This window comes from Chiloscyllium punctatum, chromosome 15, assembly GCF_047496795.1.
Source record: "Chiloscyllium punctatum isolate Juve2018m chromosome 15, sChiPun1.3, whole genome shotgun sequence".
Lineage (NCBI taxonomy): Eukaryota > Metazoa > Chordata > Chondrichthyes > Orectolobiformes > Hemiscylliidae > Chiloscyllium > Chiloscyllium punctatum.
Genome location: NC_092753.1, coordinates 2,619,915 through 2,646,352, shown reverse-complemented (window position 1 = coordinate 2,646,352; position 26,438 = coordinate 2,619,915). Strand labels below are relative to the sequence as shown.

Sequence of the window (26,438 nt, the reverse complement as noted above, 5' to 3'; positions counted from 1 at the left end):
CAAGTCAAGGAATTTTGGAAGTTAATCTTCAACAAATTCCGCAGGCCGCTCACCTTCTTTACCCTCAGGCAAACCGATGATCCGAATGTTTTTTCTCCTGCCAGTTTTCAAGATCATCCACTTGGTCACGCAAATTACGAACCTGCGTCTTCAGGGCTTGGATCTCATCCTTGAATGAACTGGCATCAGTTTCCACCACTGTGACCCTGTGGTCCACCTCATCCTTCCTCTTCTCCAGGTCTCCCAGCTACTGCTCATGCTTCTGCAGCATGAGAGAGACTGGAGCCAGCTTCTCTTCAATCTGTTTCCCCAGCATCTCGTGAGATTTCAACAGCTGATTCACCAGGTCCTGGAGAGTAATCGGCTCAGAGGCTGCTGCAGGCTGAGCTGCAGACCCGGCCTCGGATGCTCCTCCTCCCTTTTTAAGCATTTTTGGACAGCTGAAAATACAGATAAGTCGATTTTTAAATGTTTCTTGGGGCTCCACAATCTTTCCAATGCCCCAAGAAATCATGATGACCTGGGTTGTGGAGGTTAAAGGACTGTCCTGCTCCTGCTGCGATGCGAAGCTCTGCAGTGTGATCTTCTCAGATTGCCTCCATCTTAGACCCCCCCACCTTTGTCTTAGTTTAAAGCAATGCCATGCTTTTCGTTCCACATGCAACTGGTCAAACTACCTGTCTTGAAGCAAAATCCACATTACTAATACACTCAACAAAAGAAGAAATTGAATTAACAACTCTACTTGAAAACTTAACATAACAATAGATTATTTAACTATTAAACAGCAACTATTCCAATATTGTAACATTGGCAAAGGCAAATCCAGTGAAACAGATTGCCTCTCATGCAATTCTAGCAGCAGGAAGAGAATTCCCAGCTTTTAGCAAGAACAGAGGGGGGAAAAACAGCTTGCACATCAAGCTTCAGGACCCCAATAGCAACTGTTACTGAAAGCTAAAACTAAAAATCCTGGTTGTGTAGGAGCTTAACCCCACCCTTTCAGACGAATTCTATTGTTCCAACTTTAAAATAAAACTCCAGGACCTCAAAAGTTGTTTACTGGCTTTGGAACACAGTGCTTGCCATCTGTCTCAACTTTTCTTCATTAAAACAACAGGACAAAATACACCCCTTAAAGCCACAGTATTGTTTCAACATGAACAGAAAAGGTTTGGAAGACTGTGGGCCAAATGCGGGCAGGTGGGACTAGTTTACTTTTGGGAACATAATTGGCATGGACTAGTTGGACCGAAGGGTCTGTCTCCATGCTGTATGACTGACTCCATAATCCATTTCAAAATTCTCCTGAGGTCCTTAGCATTATATATAGCAGTCTTTTACCAATTTGATACACACCATGGGATATCAAAGAAACTGCTGAAAGCAGTGGATTCTACAAAGATTATCATCTTTGATAACATTTTGGCACTAGTACAGAAGATCTGTACACCAGATGAACAATGTCTCTGGCCAAATGGTTTTAGTACAGCGACAAAATTAGAATTGACATGACAATGTGCAAAACCACCCAGGTATAACCCATGCACAAAATGCTGCACATGTCCAAACCAGTCAATCATCCTATCTACTCTGATCACCAAAGGCATGGGCGGCACGGCGGCACAATGGTTAGCACTGCTGCCTCACAGCGCCAGAGACCCGGGTTCAAATCCCACCTCAGGCGACTGGATGGAGTTTGCACCATCTCCCCATGTCTGCGTGGGTTTCCTCTGGGTGCTTCGATTTCCTCCCACAGTCCAAAAATATGCAGGTCAGGTGAATTGGCCATGCTAAATTGCCCATAGTGTTAGGTGAAGGGGTAAATGTAGGGAAATGGGTCTGGGTGGGTTGCGCTTTGGCGGGTCAGGGCCTGTTTCCACACTAAGTAATCTAATCTAATCTAAATGTTATTGTTAACAGTCATGCAGGAGCTGCAAAGATAACCAGCTCATTAATGTTAATCTGGGTTCTGCGGGGGGGGCCCCTTGACTCCGAACCTTGATTCAAACATAGCAAATGAGCTAAACTCCAGACCTAAGGTGAGAGCGACTCTGCTTGAGACCTAGGCAGTACATTACTGAGAATGGCATCAAGAAGCCTGAGCAAAACTGGAATTAATGCAAATCAGAGGAAGTTGCACCATTGGTTGGAGTCATACTTAGCACAAAAGAAAGATGGTTGTGGTTGTTGGTGGTCAATCATTTTAGCCATTGGTCATCATTGCAGGAGTTTCCCCAGGGTGCTGTTCAATCTTCACTGCTTCAGCAATGGCTTTCTTTTCACCATAAGGTCAAAAGTGGGGATGTTTGCCATGGCTGCGCAATGTGCGACACTTAAGACATTGAAGCAGTCGGAATCCATATGTAACAAACCCTGACGTATTGAAGGTTTGGCTGCTAAGTAATTCGAGTTCCAGGATATGACCATATTCAACAAGGGAGAATCTAATCATCACCCCTTGACATTCAATGGTTTACCATTACTGAATTTTCCATGATCAACATCTAGGGGTGACTTTTGACTGGTAATTGAACCAGGCATACAAATGGTGTAGATACAAGATCAGGTCAGAAGTTAGCCATTCTGCAGCATGTAACTTATCTCCTGTTTTCCTCATGCCTGTCCACCATCCACAATCAGGTGTATGATCGAATACCATGTACTTGCCTGGATAAGTGTTGCACCAACAATACTCAAGAAGTTTGACACCACTCAGGTCAAAATTAACACCCATCCAACTCCTGATGAAGGGCTCATGCCCAAAACATCGATTCTCCTACACCTCGGATGCTGCCTGACCTGCTGTGCTTTTCCAGCACCACACTTAATACCCATCCACCACCTAGAGCAGTCACTCCTTTCATCACTAATATGAACTGAAATGAATAAAACAGAATAGAATCCCTATAGTGTGGTAGCAGGCCATTTAACCCACCCTCCAAACAGCATCCCATCCAGACCCAATCCCATACCCTATCCCTGTAAACCCAGATTTCCCATAGCTAAGCCGCCTAGTCTGCACATCCCTGGACATTATGGGCAATTTAGCATGGCCAATCCACCTAACCTGCACATCTTTGGACTATTGAAGGAAATCAGGGCACCCAGCAGAAACCCAGATACAGGAGGAATGTGCAAACTCCACATAAACAGTCGCCGGAGGCTGGAATCAAACCCAGGTGCCTGGCACAGTGAGGCAGTAGTGCTAACCATGCTGCCCAAAAACAAATATTTTGTTTTAAAACTATTCCATACTCCACACACTCACGCAGCATTATGTCAATAAATTAAAATTCCCCTTGGTGCACTGTGGGAGGAGTGGCAGCAATTCACCAAAGGCTCTCTGAAAGCGTTTACAAATGTGTAACCTTCATCAACTAGATAGACAAGAACAGTTGATGCATGGGAACAACACTATCAGCAAGTCCACTGCCAAGTCATACACACTTTTGACTTGGAACTGTCTTGCCATTCCTTCATTGTTGCTTGCTGAAAATCCTAGAGCTCCCCTCCCAATAGCAATATAGGTACCTCTACAACTCAAGGATTAGTATTCTCAAAAGATTGCTCATCAATATCCGATTGAGGGCAATTAAGGATAGGTAATAAATGCTGCCCGATCTAGTGACACTCACACCCCATAAAAGAGAAAAAATTGGATCAAGTGATAGTGCCATTCTTAACAAAGGAAGTTAAAGACAGTAGTAAATAAAATCAGCTAAGAAAAGTTGTAACCCTGAAGATTGGATGAATTTTGAAATTTAGTAAAGGCGGATAAAGTAATTCATAAATCAAAATATAATGGAATATCAATGTGCAATAAGAAACAATATTTAAAAATTGTAAAAGCTTATAAAGGTTTGTAAAAATAAAACCATTAGCAAAAGCAAAGACAGGAGAGTTTATAATTGGAAATATAAAACATGCACTGAACCTAATCGAATATTTGCTATCTTCACAGAGGAGCTCGCAAGCAGTCTCCTGTAATAATTTAGATCAAGGGTCGAGTGAGGGTACGGAACTGAAATAAATTAGTATTAGTAACAAAACATTGCAAAAATTAACAAGACTGGAAGTAGACAAATACCCATGACCTAGTCATGTATATCTTAGACCGTTGAAAGTAGTTACAAATATTGTAGATCCATTAGGACTGCTTAAAATTCTATTAATTCCGTGGTGCCTGCAGATTGGAAGGCTGCAAGCCTAACCTTCACCGCTAAGATAGAAAAAAAATGCCAGAGCTAGTTGTTTGTCAGCAATGGGGAAAGTAAAATTGGACAGAGGCAACATGAATTTATGCAAATAAAATAAAAGTTTGACAAACCTGTTAGGATTTTTAGACATTACTAACAGAGTCAATAAGCTGGGGGTCACACTAGTGGATGTGGTGCATATGGATTTTCAAAAGGCTTTAGATCAAGTTCCACACAGGCAATTAGTGAATAAAATTGAAGTGCATGGAACTGGGGATTAAACACTCACATGGATTTAGAATTGGTTAACAGGCAGAAAGCAAACAGTCAGACTAAATGGGTCATTCACAGGTCGGCAGATTGTGACCAGAGAGATACAATAGGAATCAGTGATTGGCTCATAGCTTTCAAAATGTACATTGATGATTTGGACGTGGGGACTAATTGTGCCAATTCCAAGTTTGCAGATGATACAAAATTTGGTGGGAATAAGAGTTGTGAGGAGGATGCCAAGAGTTTTTATACCAAATGAGTGAGTGGGCAAGGGAATGGCAGATGAAATATAATTTGGATCAAAAGTCACATTAAGGACTAAATAAATAAAAGAGAGATGCAAGGCCAGACAATGTATGGTACCTGCATGATATGAATACTGACTGGCCCCAATGTGGTTCACTTTGACCACATCTGTATCAACTGCTGGTTGTTTGAGGAACTCTCGCTCAGAGTTAATAAGCTGGAGTCTAAACTTCGAACACTGTGACACATTAGGGAGTAGGAGAGTTACCTGGGGGCTGTGTTTAAGGACTGGATTAGTGGTGCTGGAAGAGCACAGCAGTTCAGGCAGCATCCAACGAGCAGCGAAATCGACGTTTCGGACAAAAGCCCTTCATCAGGAATAAAGGCAGTGAGCCTGAATCGTGGAGAGATAAGCTAGAGGAGGGTGGGGGTAGGGAGAGAGTAGCATAGAGTACAATGGGTGAGTGGGGGAGGGGATGAAGGTGATAGGTCAAGGAGGAGAGGGTGGAGTGGATAGGTGGAAAAGAAGATAGGCAGGTCGGACAAGTCAAGGAGACAGTGCTGAACTGGAAGTTTGAAACTAGGATGAGGTGGGGGAAGGGGAAATGAGGAAACTGTTGAAGTCCACATTGATGCCCTGGGGTTGAAGTGTTCCGAGGCGGAAGATGAGGCGTTCTTCCTCCAGGCGTCTGGTGGTGAGGGAGCGGCGGTGAAGGAGGCCCAGGACCTCCATGTCCTCGGCAGAGTGGGAGGGGGAGTTGAAATGTTGGGCCACGGGGCGGTTTGGTTGATTGGTGCGGGTGTCTCGGAGATGTTCCCTAAAGCGCTCTGCTAGGAGGCGCCCAGTCTCCCCAATGTAGAGGAGACCACACCGGGAGCAACAGATACAATAAATGATATTAGTGGACGCGCAGGTAAAACTCTGATGGATGTGGAAGGCTCCTTTAGGGCCTTGGATAGAGGTGAGGGAGGAGGTGTGGGCACAGGTTTTACAGTTCCTGCGGTGGCAGGGGAAAGTGCCAGAATGGGAGGGTGGGTCATGGGGAGGGGGTGCGGGATGTAGACGAGATGCGTTGGAGGGCATCTTTAACCACGTGGGAAGGGAAATTGCGGTCTCTAAAGAAGGAGGCCATCTGGTGTGTCCTGTGGTGGAACTGGTCCTCCTTGGAGCAGATACGACAGAGGCGGACAAATTGGGAATACGGGATGGCATTTTTGCAAGAGATAGGGTGGGAAGAGGTGTAATCCAGGTAGCTATGGGAGTCGGTGGGTTTGTAAAAAAATGTCAGTGTCAAGTCGGTCGTCACTAATGGAGATGGAGAGGCCCAGGAAGGGGAGCGAACTGTCAGAGATGGTCCAGGTAAATTTAAGGTCAGGGTGGAATGTGTTGGTGAAGTTGATGAATTGTTCAACCTCGTCGCGGGAGCACGAGGTGACGCCAATGCAATCATCAATGTAGTGGAGGAAGAGATGGGGAGTGGTGCCGGTGTAATTATGGAAGATCAACTAGGGATATCCCCCCTAGTCCAGGAACTCCCCACATACGTTAGAGACACCACCCACGCCCTCCACCACCTCCAAGACTTCCGTTTCCCCAGCCCCCAATGCCTCATCTTCACCATGGATATCCAATCACTCTACACTTCCATCCGCCATGACCAGGGCCTCCAAGCCCTCCGTTTTTTCCTCTCCAGACGTCCCCAACAGTACCCTTCCACTGACACACTCATTCGTTTGGCCGAACTGGTCCTCACCCTTAACAATTTCTCCTTTGAATCCTCCCACTTCCTCCAGACCAAAGGCGTAGCCATGGGCACACGTATGGGCCCCAGCTATGCCTGTCTCTTTGTTGGCTATGTAGAACAGTTGATCTTCCATAATTACACCGCACCACTCCCCACCTCCTCCTCCGCTACATTGATGACTGCATTGGCGCCACCTCGTGCTCTCGCGACGAGGTTGAGCAATTCATCAACTTCACCAACACATTCCACCCTGACCTTAAATTTACCTGGACCATCTCTGACACCACGCTCCCTTTCCTGGGCTTCTCCATCTCCATTAGTGACGACCAACTTGACACTGACATTTTTTACAAACCCACCGACTCCCACAGCTACCCGGATTACACTTCTTCCCACCCTATCTCTTGCAAAAATGCCATCCCGTATTCCCAATTTCTCCGCCTCTGCCATATCTGCTCCCAGGAGGACCAGTTCCACCATAGAACACTCCTTCTTTAGAGACCGCAATTTCCCTTCCCACGTGGTTAAAGATGCCCTCCAACGCATCTCGTCTACATCCCGCACCTCCGCCCTCAGACCCCACCCCTCCAACCGTAACAAGGACAGAACGCCCCTGGTGCTCACCTTCCACCCTACAAACCTTCGCATAAACCAAATCATCCGCCGACATTTCCGCCACCTCCAAAAAGACCCCACCACCAGGGATATATTTCCCTCCCCACCCCTTTCCGCCTTCCGCAAAGACCGTTCCCTCCGTGACTACCTGGTCAGGTCCACACCCCCCTACAACCCACCCTCCCATTCTGGCACTTACCCCTGCCACCGCAGGAACTGTAAAACCTGTGCCCACACCTCCTCCCTCACCTCTATCCAAGGCCCTAAAGGAGCCTTCCACATCCAAAGTTTTACCTGCACATCCACTAATATCATTTATTGTATCCGTTGCTCCCGATATGGTCTCCTCTACATTGGGGAGACTGGGCGCCTCCTAGCAGAGCACTTTAGGGAACATCTCCAAGACACCCGCACCAATCAACCAAACCGCCCCGTGGCCCAACATTTCAACTCCCCCTCCCACTCTGCCGAGGACATGGAGGTCCTGGGCCTCCTTCACCGCCGCTCCCTCACCACCAGACGCCTGGAGGAAGAACGCCTCATCTTCCGCCTCGGAACACTTCAACCCCAGGGCATCAATGTGGACTTTCAACATCTTCCTCATTTTCCCTTCCCCCACCTCATCCTAGTTTCAAACTTCCAGCTCAGCACTGTCTCCTTGACTTGTCCGGACTTGTCCGACCTGCCTATCTTCTTTTCCACCTATCCACTCCACCCTCTCCTCCTTGACCTATCACCTTCATCTCCTCCCCCACTCACCCATTGTACTCTATGCTACTCTCTCCCCACCCCCACCTTCCTCTCGCTTATCTCTCCACGCTTCAGGCTCACTGCCTTTATTCCTGATGAAGGGCTTTTGTCCAAAACGTCGATTTCGCTGCTCGTTGGATGCTGCCTGAACTGCTGTGCTCTTCCAGCACCACTAATCCAGTATTTGGTTTTCAGCATCTGCAGTCATTGTTTTTACGCTGTGTTTAAGGAAGCAGTCACACCCCTGAGATTAACTACCTCAAAGACACTGGTCAAGAACTACCAGCTAGGCAGATAGAAGGTCCCAGGAGGTAGTGCTGAAAGAGCCTGAGCCCTTGAGCTTGTTAAACAAATTTGAGATTCTTGCCCCCTATGTGGAGGAGCATAGGAGCTGTAGGGAGGATGAGCAAACTGACAATAATACCATGGGCTGAGGGGGGGGAAAACAAAACAGAAATATAGTGTAATTGGGGATAGCCTGTTCCCCTGACTATACATTATGGTCGTGATTAAGAGCCCTGCAAGTTATGTTGCCTACTGGTGCTCAGCTTCAAAACATCTAATCTGGATTACAGAGGAACTTGGAGTGGGAAGAGAAGATCCAGTTGTCATGGTTCACGTGGGTACCAACAATGCAAGTAGAATGAAGGAAATGGTTCTGCTGAGAGAATAAGCAACCTAGGGCTAAATACAAAGTAGAACCAAAAAGGTAATAACCACAGGATTCTTACCTGAGCCACAAGCAAATTGGCACAGGTTCAACAAGATTAAAACAGGAAAATGACTGTAGGAGAAATGGGTTAGAATTCACAGGACATGGGCAGCGGTATTGGGGAAGGGAGGAGCTGTTATGATGGGATAGGCGCCACTTGAATAACACTGGGCAAACTGCATAACTAGGGCTGTGAATAGGGTTTTAAACCATATATAGGGAGGAATGGGTTAAGTTGCAGGGAAAATTATGTAAAAAGTTGAAGGGCAGGGGGAGCTCAGCAAAGGTTATTCAAGTTTCCAGAACACATTGTAGGACATAAAATTTGGAAACGGTCAGGAATCTAACTTCAGGCACAGCAGATGAGGGGACAACTATGTGAAGAGGGGCAGTCAATACAGGACTGAGGGCAATGTACACAATATATGAAACAAGGTAAAAGACTTTGCAGCACAGATTGAAATCGACAGGTATGATGTTGTGGCTATCACAGAAATGTGACTGCAAGAGGATCAGGGCTGGGAACTAAATATCAAAAGATATACATCCTATCATAAGAACTTGCAGATGGGCAGAGTGGATGGTGCTGCCTTGTTAGCAAGAAATGAAATTAAATAGAGAGCAAGAAGTAATACAGAGGTCAAATGGAAATAATCTGTGTAGGAACAGTTTAAGAACCACAAAGGAAAAAAGACCCTGATGTGAGTTACTACAGACCTTCTAGCAGCAGTCAAGATGTGGGAAAGAAAATAAAATCAGGAGATAGAAAAGGCATTATTACAATAATCATGGGGGCTTTCAATATGCAAGTGGACCGGGAAAATCAAGTTGATGACAGATTTCAAGAAACGGAATCTGTGGAACATCTACAAAACTTTTTTTTTTAAATTGAGCATCTAGCACTACCAGTAAACAGGCAATTCTGGATTTAATGGCATGTGCTGAGATAGACTTGACGATGGAGCTTACCATGAAGGAAATGTGACCATAATATGATAGAATTCCCTCTGTAGTTGAGAGGAAATGATGGCATCAAATGTAGTAGTCCAATTACGTAAAGATAACCACAAAGACACAAGGGAAGAGCTGGCCAGAGAAGATAAGAGCCTAGCAAGAAAGTTAGCAGTAGCAGCAATGGCAGAAGTTTCTAGGGTTAATACAGGAGGCACAGCACAAATTCATCAAGAATGAAGAAACATACCAAGGGAAAGACAATGCAACCACAAGGGAAGTCAGGGACAGCATAAAAGCATACAATGTAGTGATTGTCAGTGGGAATCCAGAGGATTGAGAAGCCTTTAAAGACAACAGTATAACTAAAAAAAAAGCAATAAGTGGTAGGGAGAAGATGAAATATGACTAAACTAGATTGTAATATAAAAGAATACAGCAAGAGTTTTTGTTAAGATATCTAAAAGGTGAGAGAGGAACGAGTGGGCATTGGACTGCTGGAAAATGAGGCTAAAGAACCAGTAATGGAACAAAGAAATGGCAGAAAAACTGAATAGGCACTTTGCATCAATTTTCACAGCAGAAGACACTTGTAGTATACCAGAACTAGTGCTTCCAAATAACTGGTGCTATAACCTATTGTGAGATTTTTAACTTTGTCCACCTCAGTCCAACACCTCAGCACCTCCAAGTCATACCAGAACTTCGAGAGAGTCAGTAGGCAAAGTGTAGTGGCCATCACTGAGAAGGTGCTGAGAAGCTAAAAAGTGTTAAGGTGGATAAATCACCTGGACTTGATGGACTACAACCCAAGTTCTGACGGAGATAATTGAGGAGCTTATAGAGGCATTGGTGGTGATCTCTCAGGAATCAGAGGAGTCAGGAAGGGTCAAAGTACTGGAAAATGACCACTTCTGTTGAAGAAGGAAGGGAGGCAGAAGACAGGATACTATTGGCTGGTTTGCCAGATCTTAGTTTTCAGTCATTATTAAGGATGGGTTTGCAGAGTACTTAGAAGTATGACAAAATAGGGCTGAGTTAACACGGCTTCATCAAGGTCATCCCTGACAAATCTGTTAGGATTCTTGGAGGAGGTAACAAGCAAGTTAGACAAATGTGAATCAGTTAATGAGATCTATTTGGATTTCTAGAAGGCCAGGAGGCTGCAAAATAAGATCAGAACCATTCGGATTAGCAGCAAGGTACTGGCATGGATAGAGGACTGGCTGACTGGCAGAAGACAAAGTACAGGGATAAAGGGGTTTTTTTTTCCAGATGGAAGCCAGTGAAGGTGGAATTCTGCGTCAGTGTTGGGACCACAACTATTAATGTTGCACAATAATAATCTGAATAAAGGAACGGAGGGCATTGCTGCTATGTTTGCTGATGACACAAAGGTAGGCGGAGGGTCAGGGAGTGAAGTGGGGAGGCTGCAGAAGGATTACATTAAGTCCACTCTAGGTACTTACTGCAGGTCAAGCAAAAGGGGTTGAATGATGGGGTAATTTTTTTCTGACCTTATTGTTGACATTGAGAATGTTTTTAGAAATTATTGCAGGATTTCGAAATTCTCCTCATTCTGGACAATGCACCAAGCCATTCTCCCCACATTGGAGAGCTTTCTGAAAACAAAGTATTATTTTCAACCTTTCTCATTCAACCCATGGATCAGGGTGCAATAGCAGCTTTTAAAGCTTATTATTTAAAGTGCACGTTCAGGAAGCTGATTGCAGCTGAGGGGGACAAGGACAGTGTTTTTCAATTTTGGAAGAACTTTAAGAATAATATTGGCACCATTGTGGAGGTTTGGTGCGATGTCAGTAAGGACTGCTTGCATGCAGTTAGGTGGGAGCTTCTTCCACATTTTCTTCATGATTTTAAAGTTGAACCGTCAGAGGAGCTTCCAGCAACCAAAAAACAATTTGTTACTCTTGCAAAGTAAGTTGGATTTGAAGAAGTGGAGACTAATCTGCAGCAACTTGTTGCTCCAACGGGAAACTGAAGCTTGAGATGAAGGCAATGAGTCCAGGATGCAGCACCACGAGAACTTGCCGCTTCTGCTTTGTCTTCTATCCTGAAGGAAGTTGAGAAGCAGTTGCAGCTCTTAGGATCTGGAAGTGCTAGTCAAGGATTCTCTAAAGGTCAACATGCAGGTTGAGTCCGTGATTGAGAAAGCGAATGCAATGTTGTCACTTATCTCAAGAGGGTTGGAATATAAAAGCACCGTTGTGCTACTGAGATTTTATAAAGCTCTGGTTAGGCCCCATTTGGGGTACTGTGTCCAGTTTTGGTCCCCACACCTCAGGAAGGACATATTGGCACTGGAACGTTTCCAGCGGAGATTCACACGGATGATCCCTGGAATGGTTGGTCTAACATATGAGGAACGGCTGAGTATCCTGGGATTATATTCATTGGAGTTTAGAAGATTAAGGGGAGACTTAATAGAGACGTACAAGATAATACATGGCTTGGAAAGGGTGGACGCTAGGAAATTGTTTCCGTTAGATGAGGAGACTAGGACCCGTGGACACAGCCTTAAAATTAGAGGGGGTCAATTCAGAACAGAAAAGTGGAGACATTTCTTCAGCCAGAGAGTGGTGGGCCTGTGGAATTCATTGCCACAGAGTGCAGTGGAGGCCGGGACGCTAAATGTCTTCAAGGCAGAGATTGATAGATTCTTGTTGTCTCGAGGAATTAAGGGCTACGGGGTGAATGCGGGTAAGTGGAGTGGAGGTGAAATGCCCATCAGCCATGATTGAATGGCGGAGTGGACTCGATGGGCCAAATGGCCTTACTTCCACTCCTAGTCTTATGGTCTTAAGACAATACCGAACACAGCAGGATAGCAGGTCGTGGAATAAAGTCATGACAGACAGGAATACAAGGCAGGTGGTGTCGCTGTGATATTCAAGGATGACATCAGGGCAGCGCTGACAGATTATATCGATTCTATGGAACATGAGATCGAATCCATTTGGGTGGAAGTTAGGAATTGCAAGAAGAAAAAGTCACTGATAGGTGTAGTCGATAGGCCACCAAATAATACCACATTGGGGCGGGCAATAAACAAGCGAATAACTAATGCCTGCAAAAATGGTATGGCTATTATCATAAGGAATTTTAACCTGCAAGCACATTGGTCAAACCAGCTCAGTCAGGGCAACCTTGAGGAGTTCGTTGAGTGTTTCCATGATAGTTTTCTTGAACAGCATATAATGGAACCGATGAGGGAGCAAGCTACCCTACATCTGGTCCTATGTAATGAGACAGGGATAATTAATGACCTCATGATCAGGGATCTTCTTGGAAGGAGTCATCACAGTATGGTTGAATTTAAAATACAGCTGGATAGCGTGAAGGTAAATCCAATACTATAGTCCTGTGCTTAAATAAGAGGGACTATGACAGAATGAGGGAGGATCTGGCTGAGGGAGGATCTGGCTAAGGAAGGACCTGGCTAAAGTAGAGTGAAAACAGAAACTTTATGGTGCAACAGTTGACGAGGAGTGGAAGATAATCAAAGAAATTTTTCAAAGTGCTCAGCAAAAGTATATTCCAGTAAGAAGGAAGCACTAAGAGGAAGGGTAATCTACCATGGGTATCTAAACAAATAAGGTAGGCTATCAAAGTGAAAGAGAAGACATACAAAGTGGCTAAAAACAGCAGGAATCTAGAAGAATGGGAAAACTTAAAACAGAAAGCCACAAAAAGAGCTATAAAGAAAAGTAAGATACAGTATGAGGAAAAAAAACTAGTGCAGAATATAAAGACAGATAGAAAAAGTTTCTATAAATATAAAAAAATGAAGAAGAGTGGCTAAAGTAACTGTTGGTCCTTTAGAGGATGATAAGGGGCAGTTAGTCATGGGATATGATAAAATGGCTGAGGCATTGAACAGGTACTTTGCATCAGTTTTCACAGTACAGGACACCAATAACATGCTGGTAAGTGACAAAGAGACAAAGGTGGGCGAGGACCTGGAAATAAAATATGATTACGGAAGAGCTAGTGCTGGGTAAGCTAATGAAGCTAAGGATAGGTAAATCTCCTGGCCCTGATGGGATGCATCCCACAGTACTAAAAGAGATGGTGAGAGAAATAGCAGGTAGACTGATGGCAATTTTTCAGACTTCCAGACCCTGGGGCAGTCACAGCAGTTTGGAAAATAACAAATGTGACACCACTGTTGAAAAAGGGAAACAGACAAAAGATGGGGAATTATAGACCAGTGAGCTTAATCTCTGTAGTGGGAAAGACGCTTGAGTCTATTATCAAAGAAGTTGTAGCAGGACGTCTCAAAAGAAATTGCCCCATTGTACAGACGCAGCATGGGTTCATGAAGGGAAGGTCAAGCCTCACAAATCTTTTGGAATTCTATGAAGACATTTTAAGCAAGGTGGACAAGGGGGACCCAGTGGATATGGTGTACCTAGATTTCCAAAAGGCCTTTGACAATGTGCCACTGCATAAGATAAGGATGCATGCTGTTAGGGCTAGAGTATTAGTGTGGATAGAGGATTGGTTGACTGACAGGAAGCAAGGAGTGGGGATAAAAGAGTGCTATTCTGGCTGGCAATCAGTAACTAGTAGTGTGCCTCAGGGATCGGTGTTGGGACCACAATTATTTACAATTTACATAGATGATTTGGAGAACAGGACCATGTGCATGGTGTCAAAATTTGCCAATGACACTGAGATAAATAGAAGAGCAAACTGTGCAGAGGAACACAGATACATTGAGTGAGTGGGCAAAGGTCTGGCAGATAGAATACAGTGTTAGTAAATGTGAAGTCATACATTCTGGTAGGAGTAAAAGCAAAGTAGATTATTACTGGAATAGTAAAATGTTGCAGCATGCTGATTTGCAGAGGGACCAGGGTGTCCTTGTGCATGAATCGCAGAAGGTTAGTCTGCAGGTACAACAAGTAATTCGGAAGGCAAGTGGAAGTTTGTCCTTCATTGCTAAAGGGGTCGAGATTAAAAGCAGATAAATAATATTATAGCTGTACAAGGTGCTGGTAATGCCACAACTGGAATATTGTGTGCAAATTTGGTCTCCTTACTTAAGAAAGGAAGTACTGGCACTGGAGGGGGTGCAGAGGAGGTTCACTAGATTGATTCCAGAGTTGAGGGGGTTGGCTTCTGAGGAGAAATTGAGTAGAGGGGGATCTTATGGAAACATATAAAATTATGAAGGGGATTGATAAAATAGAAAGAGATAGGATGGTTCCACTGATGGGTGAAACTAGGAAAGAGGGCATGGCCTTAAGATTAGAGGAAGCAGGTTTAGAACTGAACTGAAAAGGTCGTCTTCATCTAGAGGGTTCTTAATCTATGGAATTCCTTGCCCAGAGAATTAGTTGACACTTCTTCACTGATCACTTTTCAAGCTAAGGTTGATCCTTTATTTTTGAAAAAGTAAGGTATATTGTGAAAACGCAGGTAAATGGAGCTGAGTCCACAAAAAGATTAGACATGATTTTATTGAGTGGCGGAGCAGGCTCAATAGGCTGGACGGTCTACTCCTGCTCCTAGTTCTTATGCTCTTATTGGGCACCCTATGAACAAATCCTTCACGAAAGAAGAAAGATGGCAAAACAACTACAATTAGATGCCTTTTTTAAGCCAACCCTCAAGAAAAAGTCCGAGGACAATGAACTACAGCCATCCACTTCTGGACTAAATATTTTCATTCATCATAACCCTGCACCCAGAACTGGACCTGAAAGTGATGATGACCTTCAGCCCATCTTAATACAATACTGTAACTCAGTAAATTCAAACTTCATGAAAATTAAATTTATCGTATTATTTCATTAAAATGTATGATTTTAACATTTACTTAGCTGTACTATCATTTGTGTTGGGCTAACTACTATTTTTGTTTTGACTTTTACTGATATTTTTAGTGCTGAAAATGTGTTGCTGGAAAAGCGCAGCAGATCAGGCAGCATCCAAGGAACAGGAGAATCGACGTTTCGGGCATCAGCCATGCCCGAAACGTCGATTCTCCTGTTCCTTGGATGCTGCCTGACCTGCTGCGCTTTTCCAGCAACACATTTTCAGCTCTGATCACCAGCATCTGCAGTCCTCACTTTCTCCCCTGATATTTTTAGTGGCTTGCCCTAAATTTGTTTTTCGCATAGGCCCCATTATTTCTATTGCGCAATTTTCTAGAACACAAGGTTGCAGAAGAACATAAATACAGTGTTATAGCAGAACAGACTGGACAACAGCAGAGATGTGGTGGCAGCATAGTAGATGGTAGAGAATGTTATCTCAGAGAACAACTGGTCCTTGATCAGATAGACCAATGGGCAGAGGAGCAGCAGATGGACTTTAGTTTAGATAAATGGGAGGTGCTGCGTTTTGGTAGGGCAGAACTTACATCATAGAGTCAGATATGTACAGCACGGAAACAGACCCTTCGGTCCAACCCGTCCATGCCAACCAGATATCCCAACCCAATCTAGTCCCACCTGCCAGCACCCGGCCCATATCCCTCCAAACCCTTCCTATTCACATACCCATCCAAATGCCTTTTAAATGTTGCAATTGTACTAGCCTCCACCACTTCCTCTGGCAGCTCATTCCATACACGTACCACCCTCTACATGAAAAAGTTGCCCCTTAGGTCTCTTTTATATCTTTCCCCTCTCACCCTAAACCTATCCCCTCTAGTTATGGACTCCCCCCACCCCAGGGAAAAGACTTTGTCTATTTATCCTATCCATGCCCCTCATGATTTTGTAAACCTCTATAAGGTCACCCCTCAGCCTCCGACACTCCAGGGAAAACAGCCCTAGCCTATTCAATCTCTCCTTATAGCTCAAATCCTCTAACCCTGACAACATCCTATATACTTAATGGTAAGATCCTGGGGAGAGTTGCTGAACAAAGAGACCTTACAGTGTATGTTCATAACTCCTTGAAAGTGGAGTCGGAGGTAGATAAGGAGGGTAGTGAAAACAGCGTTTGGAACACTTGCCTTCAGTGCACTGACTTAGAGGTCGTGTTGCGGCTGTACAGTCAATTCTGGTCCCCTGCTATAGGAATGACTTTGTGAAACTTGAAAGGGTTCAGAAAAGATCCACAAGGATGTTGCCAGGAGAGACTGAATAGACTGGGGCTACTTTCCTTGGAGATCAGAGGCTGAAGGTAACCTATAAAAGCTTATAAAATCATGAGGAGCATGGATAGGGTGAATAGTCAATGTTGTGTGCGCAAGTCAGGGAGTCCAAAACTAAACAGCACAGATTTAAGGTGAGAAGGGAAATATTTAAAAGGGTCCTATGGGGCCCTTTGTCATGCAAAGGAAAGTGTGTTATGGAATAAGTTGCCAGAGGAAGTGGTGGACAGTGGTACAATTGCATTTAAAAGGCACCTGGATGGGTCTTATAAACAGGAAGGGTTTACAGGGATATGGATCAAATGCTGGAAAATGGGACTAGATTAATTGAGGATAATGGGCGGCACGGTGGCACAGTGGTTAGCACTGCTGCCTCACAGCGCCAGAGACCCGGGTTCAATTCCCGCCTCAGGCGACTGACTGTGTGGAGTTTGCACATTCTCCCCGTGTCTGCGTGGGTTTCCTCCGGGTGCTCCGGTTTCCTCCCACAGTCCAAAGATGTGCAGGTCAGGTGAATTGGCCATGCTAAAATTGCCCGTAGTGTTAGGTAAGGGGTAGATGTAGATGTAGATGTAGATGTAGATGTAGATGTAGGGGTATGGGTGGGTTACACTTCGGCGGGGCGGTGTGGACTTGTTGGGCCGAAGGGCCTGTTTCCACACTGTAAGTAATCTAATCTAATCTAATATCTGGTTGGCATGGACTAGTTCAACAAAAGGGTCTGTTTCCATGCTGTACATTTCTGTAACTGTACGTAAACTTTTGAGGCTGTATAGGGCTCGAGTCAGATCCTATACTGTGAGCAGTTTTGGGCCCTGTATTTAAGTGAAGATCTGCAGCATTGGAGGTGGTCCAAAGATTGTTTATGAGAATGATCCTGGGGATGAAGGGCTTGTCATGTGAGCAGTTGAGGACTCTGGGTCTGTACTTAATGGAGGTCAGAAGGATGAGGGGGGATCTCACTGAAACTTACAGATTACTGAGACACATAGATAGAGTGGAAGTACATGTTTCTACTAGTAGAGGAGACGAGGATGCGGGTTCACAGCCCAAAGTGAAGGAATGACTCATTTGAACTGAGATGAGCAGGAATTTCTTCAGCCAAAGGGTGGTGAAGCTGGGAAATTCATTGTCGCAGGGGGCTGTGAAGGCGAAGTCATTGAGTATATTTAAGGCGAAGTCATTGAGTATATTTAAGGCAGAAATAAGTAGATTCTTGATTAGTAAGGGGATCAAGAATTATGGGGTAAGACAGGAGACTAGGGTTGAGCAACGTATCAGCTGTGATCAAATGTCTGATCAGACTTAATGGGCCAAATGGCCTAATTCTGCTCCTATGTCTTATGGATAAATTTATGTTATCCACTTTGGCAGGAGGAATAAAGGTGAACCTTTTGTTTAAAAAAAAATTGAGAGTAAATAAAATTTGATGACTTCCAAAGGAATTGGATATCTTTTTTGTTTCCCCAAAAGTCAATGAAAGCTAGCATGAGAAAGGCCAACGTTATATTTGCCTTGATCTCAAGGAGATATGAATTTTGCTTCAAAGAAAATTTGCTTCAATTTTCTGCAGTGTGGTTCAACTGTTTCTTGAACACTGTTTGCAGTTCTGGTCCTCTTGCCCAAGGACTTTCCATTCACATACTGTACTGGAGTTCATCTGACTGATTCCTGGGCATCTGGGATTAATCTATCAGGAGAGATTGGGGACAATGTACCAGTATTCTTTGGAATTTAGAAGAAGAAAGAGAAGCAATGCCATTACAATTTAAAAAGTTTTAAGAGATAGATGACACAAATAATAATTCCCTGGATATTGGGTTTAGAACTAGTGAACAGTCTTAGAAGAAAAGGTAAGCCATTTATCCAGCAATGAGAAGGAACTTCTTCACTCAGAATGGTGAAGCTTTGGAATTCTCCACCTGGGAAGGTTGTCTAAGTTCAGTTAAAATAAGCTAAAGACAGTAGTTGATAGATTTCTAGTTACTAATAACTAGGCAAAAAGGATTATTGCAGAAATGTGACTGAGGTAGAGTGTCAGCCATGATCTGGAATGGTGAAGCAGGTGCCAGGTTAAATAGCCTACTCCTGCTCCTGTATTTCACAGACATACCTGGGCACTTTTACATTGCTAGATAGATTAACAGAGTCTAGATTAGAGTGGTGCTGGAAAAGCATAGCAGGTCAGGCAGCATCAGAGGAGCAGGAAAATCGACGTTTTGGGTAAAAGCCCTTCATTCCTGATAAAGGGCTTTTGTCTGAAATGTCGATTTTCCTGCTCCTCGGATGCTGCCTGACCTGCTGTGCTTTTCCAGCGCCACTCTAATCTAGACTCCGATTTCCAGCATCTGCAGTCCTCACTTTTGCCAGGTAGATTGACAGCTTAATTTAGGAATTTCTTTAAGTCTGGGCGATAAGCACTTGACTCAAAACAAAATGCTGAGACACAGCCTGCACTCAGCATTATTGCCAGAAGTTAATTGTAAATGCTTAGCTTGGTTTTCTGTGCCCACATCCTGAGCTCTATGATCACTGAGAATAGATACTCATGAAGTGTCCTTCACCTATTACTTTGTTTACTGCCATTTCTCACCTGCCCAAAGCTTATTGTGACAGCTATGTCTTTCAAGTCTCAGAGAGTTCAGTCAATGGTGCAAATACCATAGTAACACATTTTGAAGCTCCCCATCTCATTACATTCTGTACCCTTCCTACTTACAGCATGCTCAACATGGAGCAGTACAGATTGCACAAATGAGGAAGACAGTACGTGGTAACTGCAGGCTTTATCCTTGAGAACATCTGACCAGCAATCATAAGTTGTCACCCTTCATTTGGCAAATGCACAGAGACAAGGAATAGCTGCCTCATTTGGTGATTGTTCCAACACTTTGTTTGTGCCTTTCCACAACTTCACAAAGGATTTGCACTGAGGCTCCAGCAGTAAAGTTTCACCACACAGGGATCCTGGCCTGTCTTGCACCTATTTATAAAAGAACATTTGTTTTATTACTTCAAAGTCTGCCATCTTACATATGAGGTTTGTCAATATCACCTGGAAAAATGTAGTCACCAGATTGGTACTCCATCATGACAGTAAGTATTCATTCCTTTCCCCACCATCATGCTGCTTGCTTGATGGTTCATTCCAAAGAACTAAAACACCCTACCTAACACATTAACAGTTCACGTTCAAGAAGCCGTTCATCCCTACAAAACAAAGAACTGGCAATACATTTTGGGCATACAACTGATCTCCACATTGCATAAAGAAATTGTTTTTTAAAAAAAAGTGTACCAAAATCCATTTACAACTATCCTTCAATTTTCCATTAAGTAAATAAATAGTCATTTCACACAGCTGGATGAGAAGAGAAACAGCATTATTTGAATAAAACATTTTGCACCCCTTTTTGCCTTAATACAGACTTCAAAGGCCTCAGATCTTAGCTGGCAGGTTCTTTTTTCTCTTTTTACTTGGTTTGTAGAAGAAACAAAGTAAACAACATACTTTGACGCTTGGGTGATGAGCTCCACCAAAAACAATGCTGTTGTTGTTACATTCACATCAGAGTCAACCTCTCTCTTTCTTCTCCCAGGCTAGTCAAATATTGGAGTATGCTGCCAGTTGTTTCTCATGCCTCCCTTTCTACTCTTCTTTGTCTCCTTCCTCTTGAACCACTCACTCAGAAATTCTGTTTTTCAATGTCATAAACCTCACTTTGATTTCTCTCCTATTATCTTGAACTACTACTTTTACAACCTAACTATTGCCGGATTTCCAACATAAGCACTTTGTAGGTCATTCAATTTCGTGTGCACTCCTCCTGCTTTAGGTCCTGCGCAATATTTTCCAGTTCTAATGAAAAGTTTGCACTTGAAACATTAACTCCTCAGTTCTCCTGCCTCCAAAGTGCATCCAGAGTGTTGGTTTTATTTCAGATTTCAGACAAATGCAGTTTTGTTTAAAAAAAACACACTAAAGCCATGTCTCTTAAATATGAGGAATAGAAAAAGCTTCCAAACTTCATACTGGTTTGCACAGAAATCCACAAAATATACAAAGAGAAGAAATTGCAGCAATGGCCACCATCCAAATGAAGTGCCAATTTTAGCAGCTCTGCCATAGAAAGGAAATTGAATGGAGGCCAAAATGTTTGCATGACCTGTAAGATACTTCTACTTTAACAGGATAACTGAGACTGCAGATAGTAAAATTTGCACCAGTTACAACACGTAATCAGAAACAGTTCAAATCCTTGATAGCCATTGGAAGAATATGTCTTTTCTATAGATCTCATGATCCATGTCATATGCAGTCAGCGGATTCAATGTGATTTCATTAGACACAAAGCAGATCTGTAGCTTAAATAAACTGACAGAAATGATAACACAGCACTCCAATGGCACTCCCCAGCTCAAACCCTATCCTGTTAATGCTATTATTTCGTACTATATGGAATAGCAGGCTTATATTCGCCAAGTTGCTCAAGAAAGAAAATAGCACCGACTAATGGAACATGCCTATCACATTAGCATGTTCCATGATCTGAGTTAAAGGTAAATGTGGCTTAATATTAAGATGGCAAATCATACCAAGCTATTCTTAAACGATTTATTGTTATGACAGGTTGGAACCAGGCTACAGTTGGTACACTGCTGAGACAACTTCTCTCAGAAAATCATATTTCCAAGTCTTCTGTCTTCTGATATTACGCCGTTATTTCATTGGAAAGGAGCAATAATTGCAGAGGTGACCAAATAGCTATCAAGTTTCTGATTTGACTCAAATGACATTTATAATGGCGATTTGGTGTTTTTTAAAGAAAACAAAAAAAATGTGTACCACAAATATCAACTAACAAAGAAGTTTTCAATTTCTAATACATTATTTGTGAAGTTTACCTCAATTTATTTTCTTCCTTCTGTAAACTGCACTACGCAAAAAAATGCAAATAGTTGATTTTGACTCTTACTTTCACCTTTTGCACCAATATTTCCTGTATTTAATATGAAATTTCACTTTAATATCTGAAATATTCAAGTTAAATTTTATCCTAAGATTAAATAGAACAAGCTCATTTGGCACATTAAGACCACCTCTGTGCATTGATCGATGTAATTGCATTATTATTTGATGAATTATACCAATGAAGTGAAAACTCTGCATTCTATTGGCTGTAATTTCTTTTCCCAAAGAGTCGTGGCTTGAATAATCTACTAACCTTGTGCCTGCATTTTAGTACCACCCCATAGGCTCCTGCAAAATAAAAAAACAAATTATACCTTAGAGCATTGAAATCATACATCTTAAACATTCCCCTCCCTTTTCAGCCCTTCAACCAAAAGCTTCCTCGTTGACAGGTTTCAATTCCAGTGACAATGATCACGTTTCAGTACATAACTCCGCACTGGAGTTACTGAGTCCTTGTACACCTGACAAGTAACATCAGGCTCTCTGATCTCATGCAACATTATAAGTAGGGCTAATTGTGATGTCAATACTCACGTTCAGAGTCGGATTATCTGCACTGTGATTAGGAGTAAAACCTCACTGGTGTATGCCTGGCTATTTCAGAGGCACTGTGCTTAATTCTTGCCTTGGTTAAGTTAACCTAACAATCACAGACGGTGTGATTTAGCTCGAGACATAATTTGTTTGTGTGGTTCAGCTTTTTAATGAGCAAATGTGTGGGGCTTATGGGGTGAAATGACAGGCGTAAAATAAAATGTTAAAACACATTCAGTTGGGACTCACAGCGCCAGAGACCCAGGTTCAATTCCCACCTCGGGCAACTGTGTGTGGAGTTTGCACGCTCTCCCAGTGTCTGCGTGGGTTTCCTCCGGGTGGTCCGGTTTCCTCCTATGTCACCAATGTCCCCAACTTCAAGACCCTCCAGAGGTTTGCCATGTCTGAATAACTTTTTTTAAAAATTCCCTACAGTGTGGAAATAGGCCCTTTGGCCCAACAAGTCCACACCAACCCTCTGAAGAGGAACCCACCCAGGCTCATTCCCCTTCACCTAACACTTCGGGCAATTTAGCATGGCCAATTCACCTAACCTGCACATCTTTGGACTGTGGGAGGAAACAGAGCACCCGGAGGAAACCCACGCAGACACGAGGAGAATGTGCAAACTCCACACAGACAGTTGCCAGAGGCGGAAACTGAACCCAGGTCCCTGGCACTGTGAGGCAGCAGTGCTAACCACTGAGCCAGCGTAACTTGTTTTTCAATATATAAGCTTTCAGTGAAAATCAAACTTAAATGTCACAAACCTTTCCCAAATGAATCCAAGTCTCAACAGTTTAAATTTAAGCATATTTTAAAGCCAATCACACTAATTCACTATCAAATGAAAAAATACTGACTCAGATTCTCAACACAATAGTTCAGAATGTGTTAAGAGATGAGCATCTTGCTACCTGCTCCATTTGTAACAGCTTTTCTGTCATCCTTCAACTGAAAAAATGTTCACATTGTAAATTGTTCTTGTCACAAGGTCAAAAGGAGATCTGAAATCTTGGCTCATTATGGGACCAGCACTCTATCTAGCAACTGAAATTAGCTAAAATTTAAGGGTGGATAAATGGACAGAAAGTAAAGTGAAGGAAAGACGAGTGCTGTACAGTCAAATTAGGTCAAGGAAGATAAATATAAAGTAAAATTGGAAACCAAAAACAAGCCAGACACAGAACTGAAATGAAGGACAATCAGGTTTTCAAGTAAAATTTTGAAAACCCTCACACCTTGCAACCCTGCAGCAATTAGATTACATTTTTAGTTCATCCCATTTGAACCACTGAGGTTAAGGAGCAGTGCAGAAATAGAAATCTCAACATAAAATACTTTAGATGGCCCTCCCTTTTTTTACATTTTTCATTTAATCTATTTTTAAAGCACAAATGCAACAAGTTCATAAAGCTCTGTAGCTTTTCGCAAAGCTAACAACAGAGGAGCAAAAAAATCATCGATTTATGGTATTGCCAATAACTCCCTGTACAGTATCTCCTCCTTGACACAAATGACACTGTGTACCTTTGCCATTACATTACCATTAAATTCTGGTAAATTATATTGATTTGGAGAATGTTACATCAAAACAAACACTTATTCACTTCAGTCAAAACTCCCAAACTTACCTTCACCTACAATTCCAAGGACTTCAAATTTATTCATTACATCACCAATGTCAGGAATCTTCATGAAGACAAATTTATCTGACAAATATGATCCCAAATCACATTGCAGTTGTGGATTTTCAAGTGTAAGCTGCTGCAGGCACGTATTGTGCAGTGTCCATAAAGCCACGAAGTCCAACAAATCAAATTCACATCCTTCATATTTGTCATAATCTAGTCACAATGTAAACCCATCTGGAAGAAAGAATGTTTGTAATTACCAATTCTGAAGGGACTCTTCAAGTACAATATCCTATTTGGAAGTGAAAAGCTTACCTTTACTAATTGTGCTTCAGAGCAACATGATCACATTCCAAATAGTTTTTATTGTCTTGTTTAAGTACAATGTGGAATAGCACACATTCCATTCGATATGCATGCTAAAATTCTTAAATTATCTGAAGATCCTGCAGCTTATACATGGAAATCTTTCCTAACCTTTACCATTCTCAAAAGTCTTTTTCTTAATGGACAAAAGGAAATTTTCATAAACCCTCCCTTAACCCTTGATTGAAAATAACTTAAAATTCCTCTAAGTCCACTATAATTCATCAATTTTAGCATTGCTTCAAGGCATGCTCCAGCAAGTTTCAGCACAAGGAATGTGGATTTTTGGGAATGGGAAGAGACATTTTCCAAAAGTGATGATTAGCCCCTGAAGTTACACATCAAACCCACAATACCATTTGAATTTGGATTGGTGCTAGAAAATACACTGGCATCCATCCAGAAGCTTTTACTGACTGAACTTCAGTTGACACAAGTACATTTGGATAAACTGACACAAGGAATGTCTCAAGGTGCCAACAATAACCACTGAAAACATGGTAGATTTATTTTCTCACTCTAAGTCATAAAGCTGGTAAAATTAATATCTAAAAGACACTTAATCATAAATCAGTGTTATTTATTTTTCATCAAATAATGATTCAGACAAGTTAACAACCACTCAGCATCAGTTTAATTCAGGAATTCCACAGCAAATAAGGAAGTGGAGAAGGCAGAGTAAACAATTAAATAGTCCAGTAAGAATAGAAGAATCTATTAGTTTTCCATCAGGGTACTTTTCTTTATTATGAATAGTTTTGTTGCCAGACATAGGAGGAAGACATACTGGCATGATATTCCACAACACACTTCTAAAGGCTGGTTATTTGATCATGTAACAATTTCTGCTGTGCATGTATGCTCTCAAAATACTATGAAGTGTTTATTCTACAACTTTATCAAAGTTGTTGCATTTACTGTTACATCTAACAATTAATTGGTTTTTCCTTCTAGCTTCACAGATGTGGCAGTCACCGGCTAGGCCAGTATTTATTGCCCATTTTCACATGCCATATAGGTGGTACTGCTGAGATGCCTTCTTGAAACTGCTGCAGTCCAGAGGGTTAAATAATTGGGTCCACATTAACCCTCCGAAGAGCATACCACCCAGACCCACCCACCTTCCCCATCCCTGTAATCTTGCATTTCCCATGGTTAATCCACCTAGTCTGCACATCCCTGAATACTATGGGAAATGTAGCGTGTCTAATCCACCTAAGCTTCAAATCTTGAGACTGTGGGAGGAGACCAGAGCACCCAGAGGAAACCCAGGCAGACATGGGAAAACATGCAAACTTCACAAAGACAGGGTGCCCAAGACTGGAATGGAACCCTGGTGCTGTGAGGCAGCAGTGCTAACCACTAAGCCACCATGCTGCCCATTGCTACAGTTGTTGCAGTATACCTTGAATACGGTACACTACTACATCATGCACTAGTGGTGATGGGTATGAACATTTTAAACTATGGAGCAAGTGGGGTGCTTTGTCCAGGATGATTTTGAGCTTCTTGAGCAATGTTGGAGCTGACTCATCCAAGTTAATTCTGCGTACTCCATTGCCTTTCTGACATGTGCCTGATGTATGTGGACAAGCTTTAGGGAGTTCTATCACAGTATTTCTAGCATGGAGTTATTTATTACCAAAACAATTTTAAGTCCAGCTGCATGTCAAGCCATCCCCTTAAATTGTACTTAGACTAGCAAAGGAAAACAGCAAATTCCCACCAAAGATTGCTAAATGTTTGTGGGCATCTGCCTTTGGAGTTCATCAGAAAAAAATCTTGCTTGGTTGCTGACTGCAAAATTGAGGCCACTACGTGCTTTCCTTTCACTACCATTACATAGGAAAAGGACTTACAAGTTGTAGCTACTATGCCATTTGTAAGATTATGGTCGATCTAACTGTGCTGTCAACTATACTTTCCTGCCTGCCTCTATATTATGCTCAATCAAAAAATTATTCAAATAAGCCTTGAACGAATCCAATGATATTTCAAATAATCCATAATTATTTGTAATTACATAGTTCCAGGTCATGAAGACAATTGGCAATTTCATTACCAGATTACTTGAAATTATTAAAGAACAATAAGGGTAGACTTGTCCTTCACTAAACTCATTCCCTTTCACTAAGTACAAATTTCTTAACTACATAGCCAATATCAGAGATTCATGCAGCATTGAAATAAAGATGCACATATTAATAAAACAAGACCTCCATATTGAGGTTCCTGAAACCTTTTTATCTTTGGGATTTAGTTTTAAAACCACACGATTGAGATAAATACAGTTCTTTGCATTTTCT

The 26,438-nt window shown here is 42.6% G+C and overlaps 1 protein-coding gene across 4 annotated transcripts in view; it reads right to left on the bottom strand.

The window, feature by feature from the left end:
- The window catches only part of cdkl5 (cyclin dependent kinase like 5), a 157,144-nt gene that overhangs the window by 120,347 nt on the left and 10,359 nt on the right, over window positions 1–26,438 (bottom strand). For all 4 annotated transcript variants that reach the window (XM_072584467.1, XM_072584465.1, XM_072584468.1 and 1 more), the window contains exons 2-3: window positions 23,767–24,000; window positions 21,849–21,883 (exon numbers count right to left, since the gene is read on the bottom strand). In XM_072584467.1, the coding sequence (XP_072440568.1) occupies window positions 21,849–21,883; window positions 23,767–23,830 (99 nt within the window). In that variant the 5' untranslated portion in view covers window positions 23,831–24,000. The remainder of the gene's footprint in view (window positions 1–21,848; window positions 21,884–23,766; window positions 24,001–26,438) is intronic.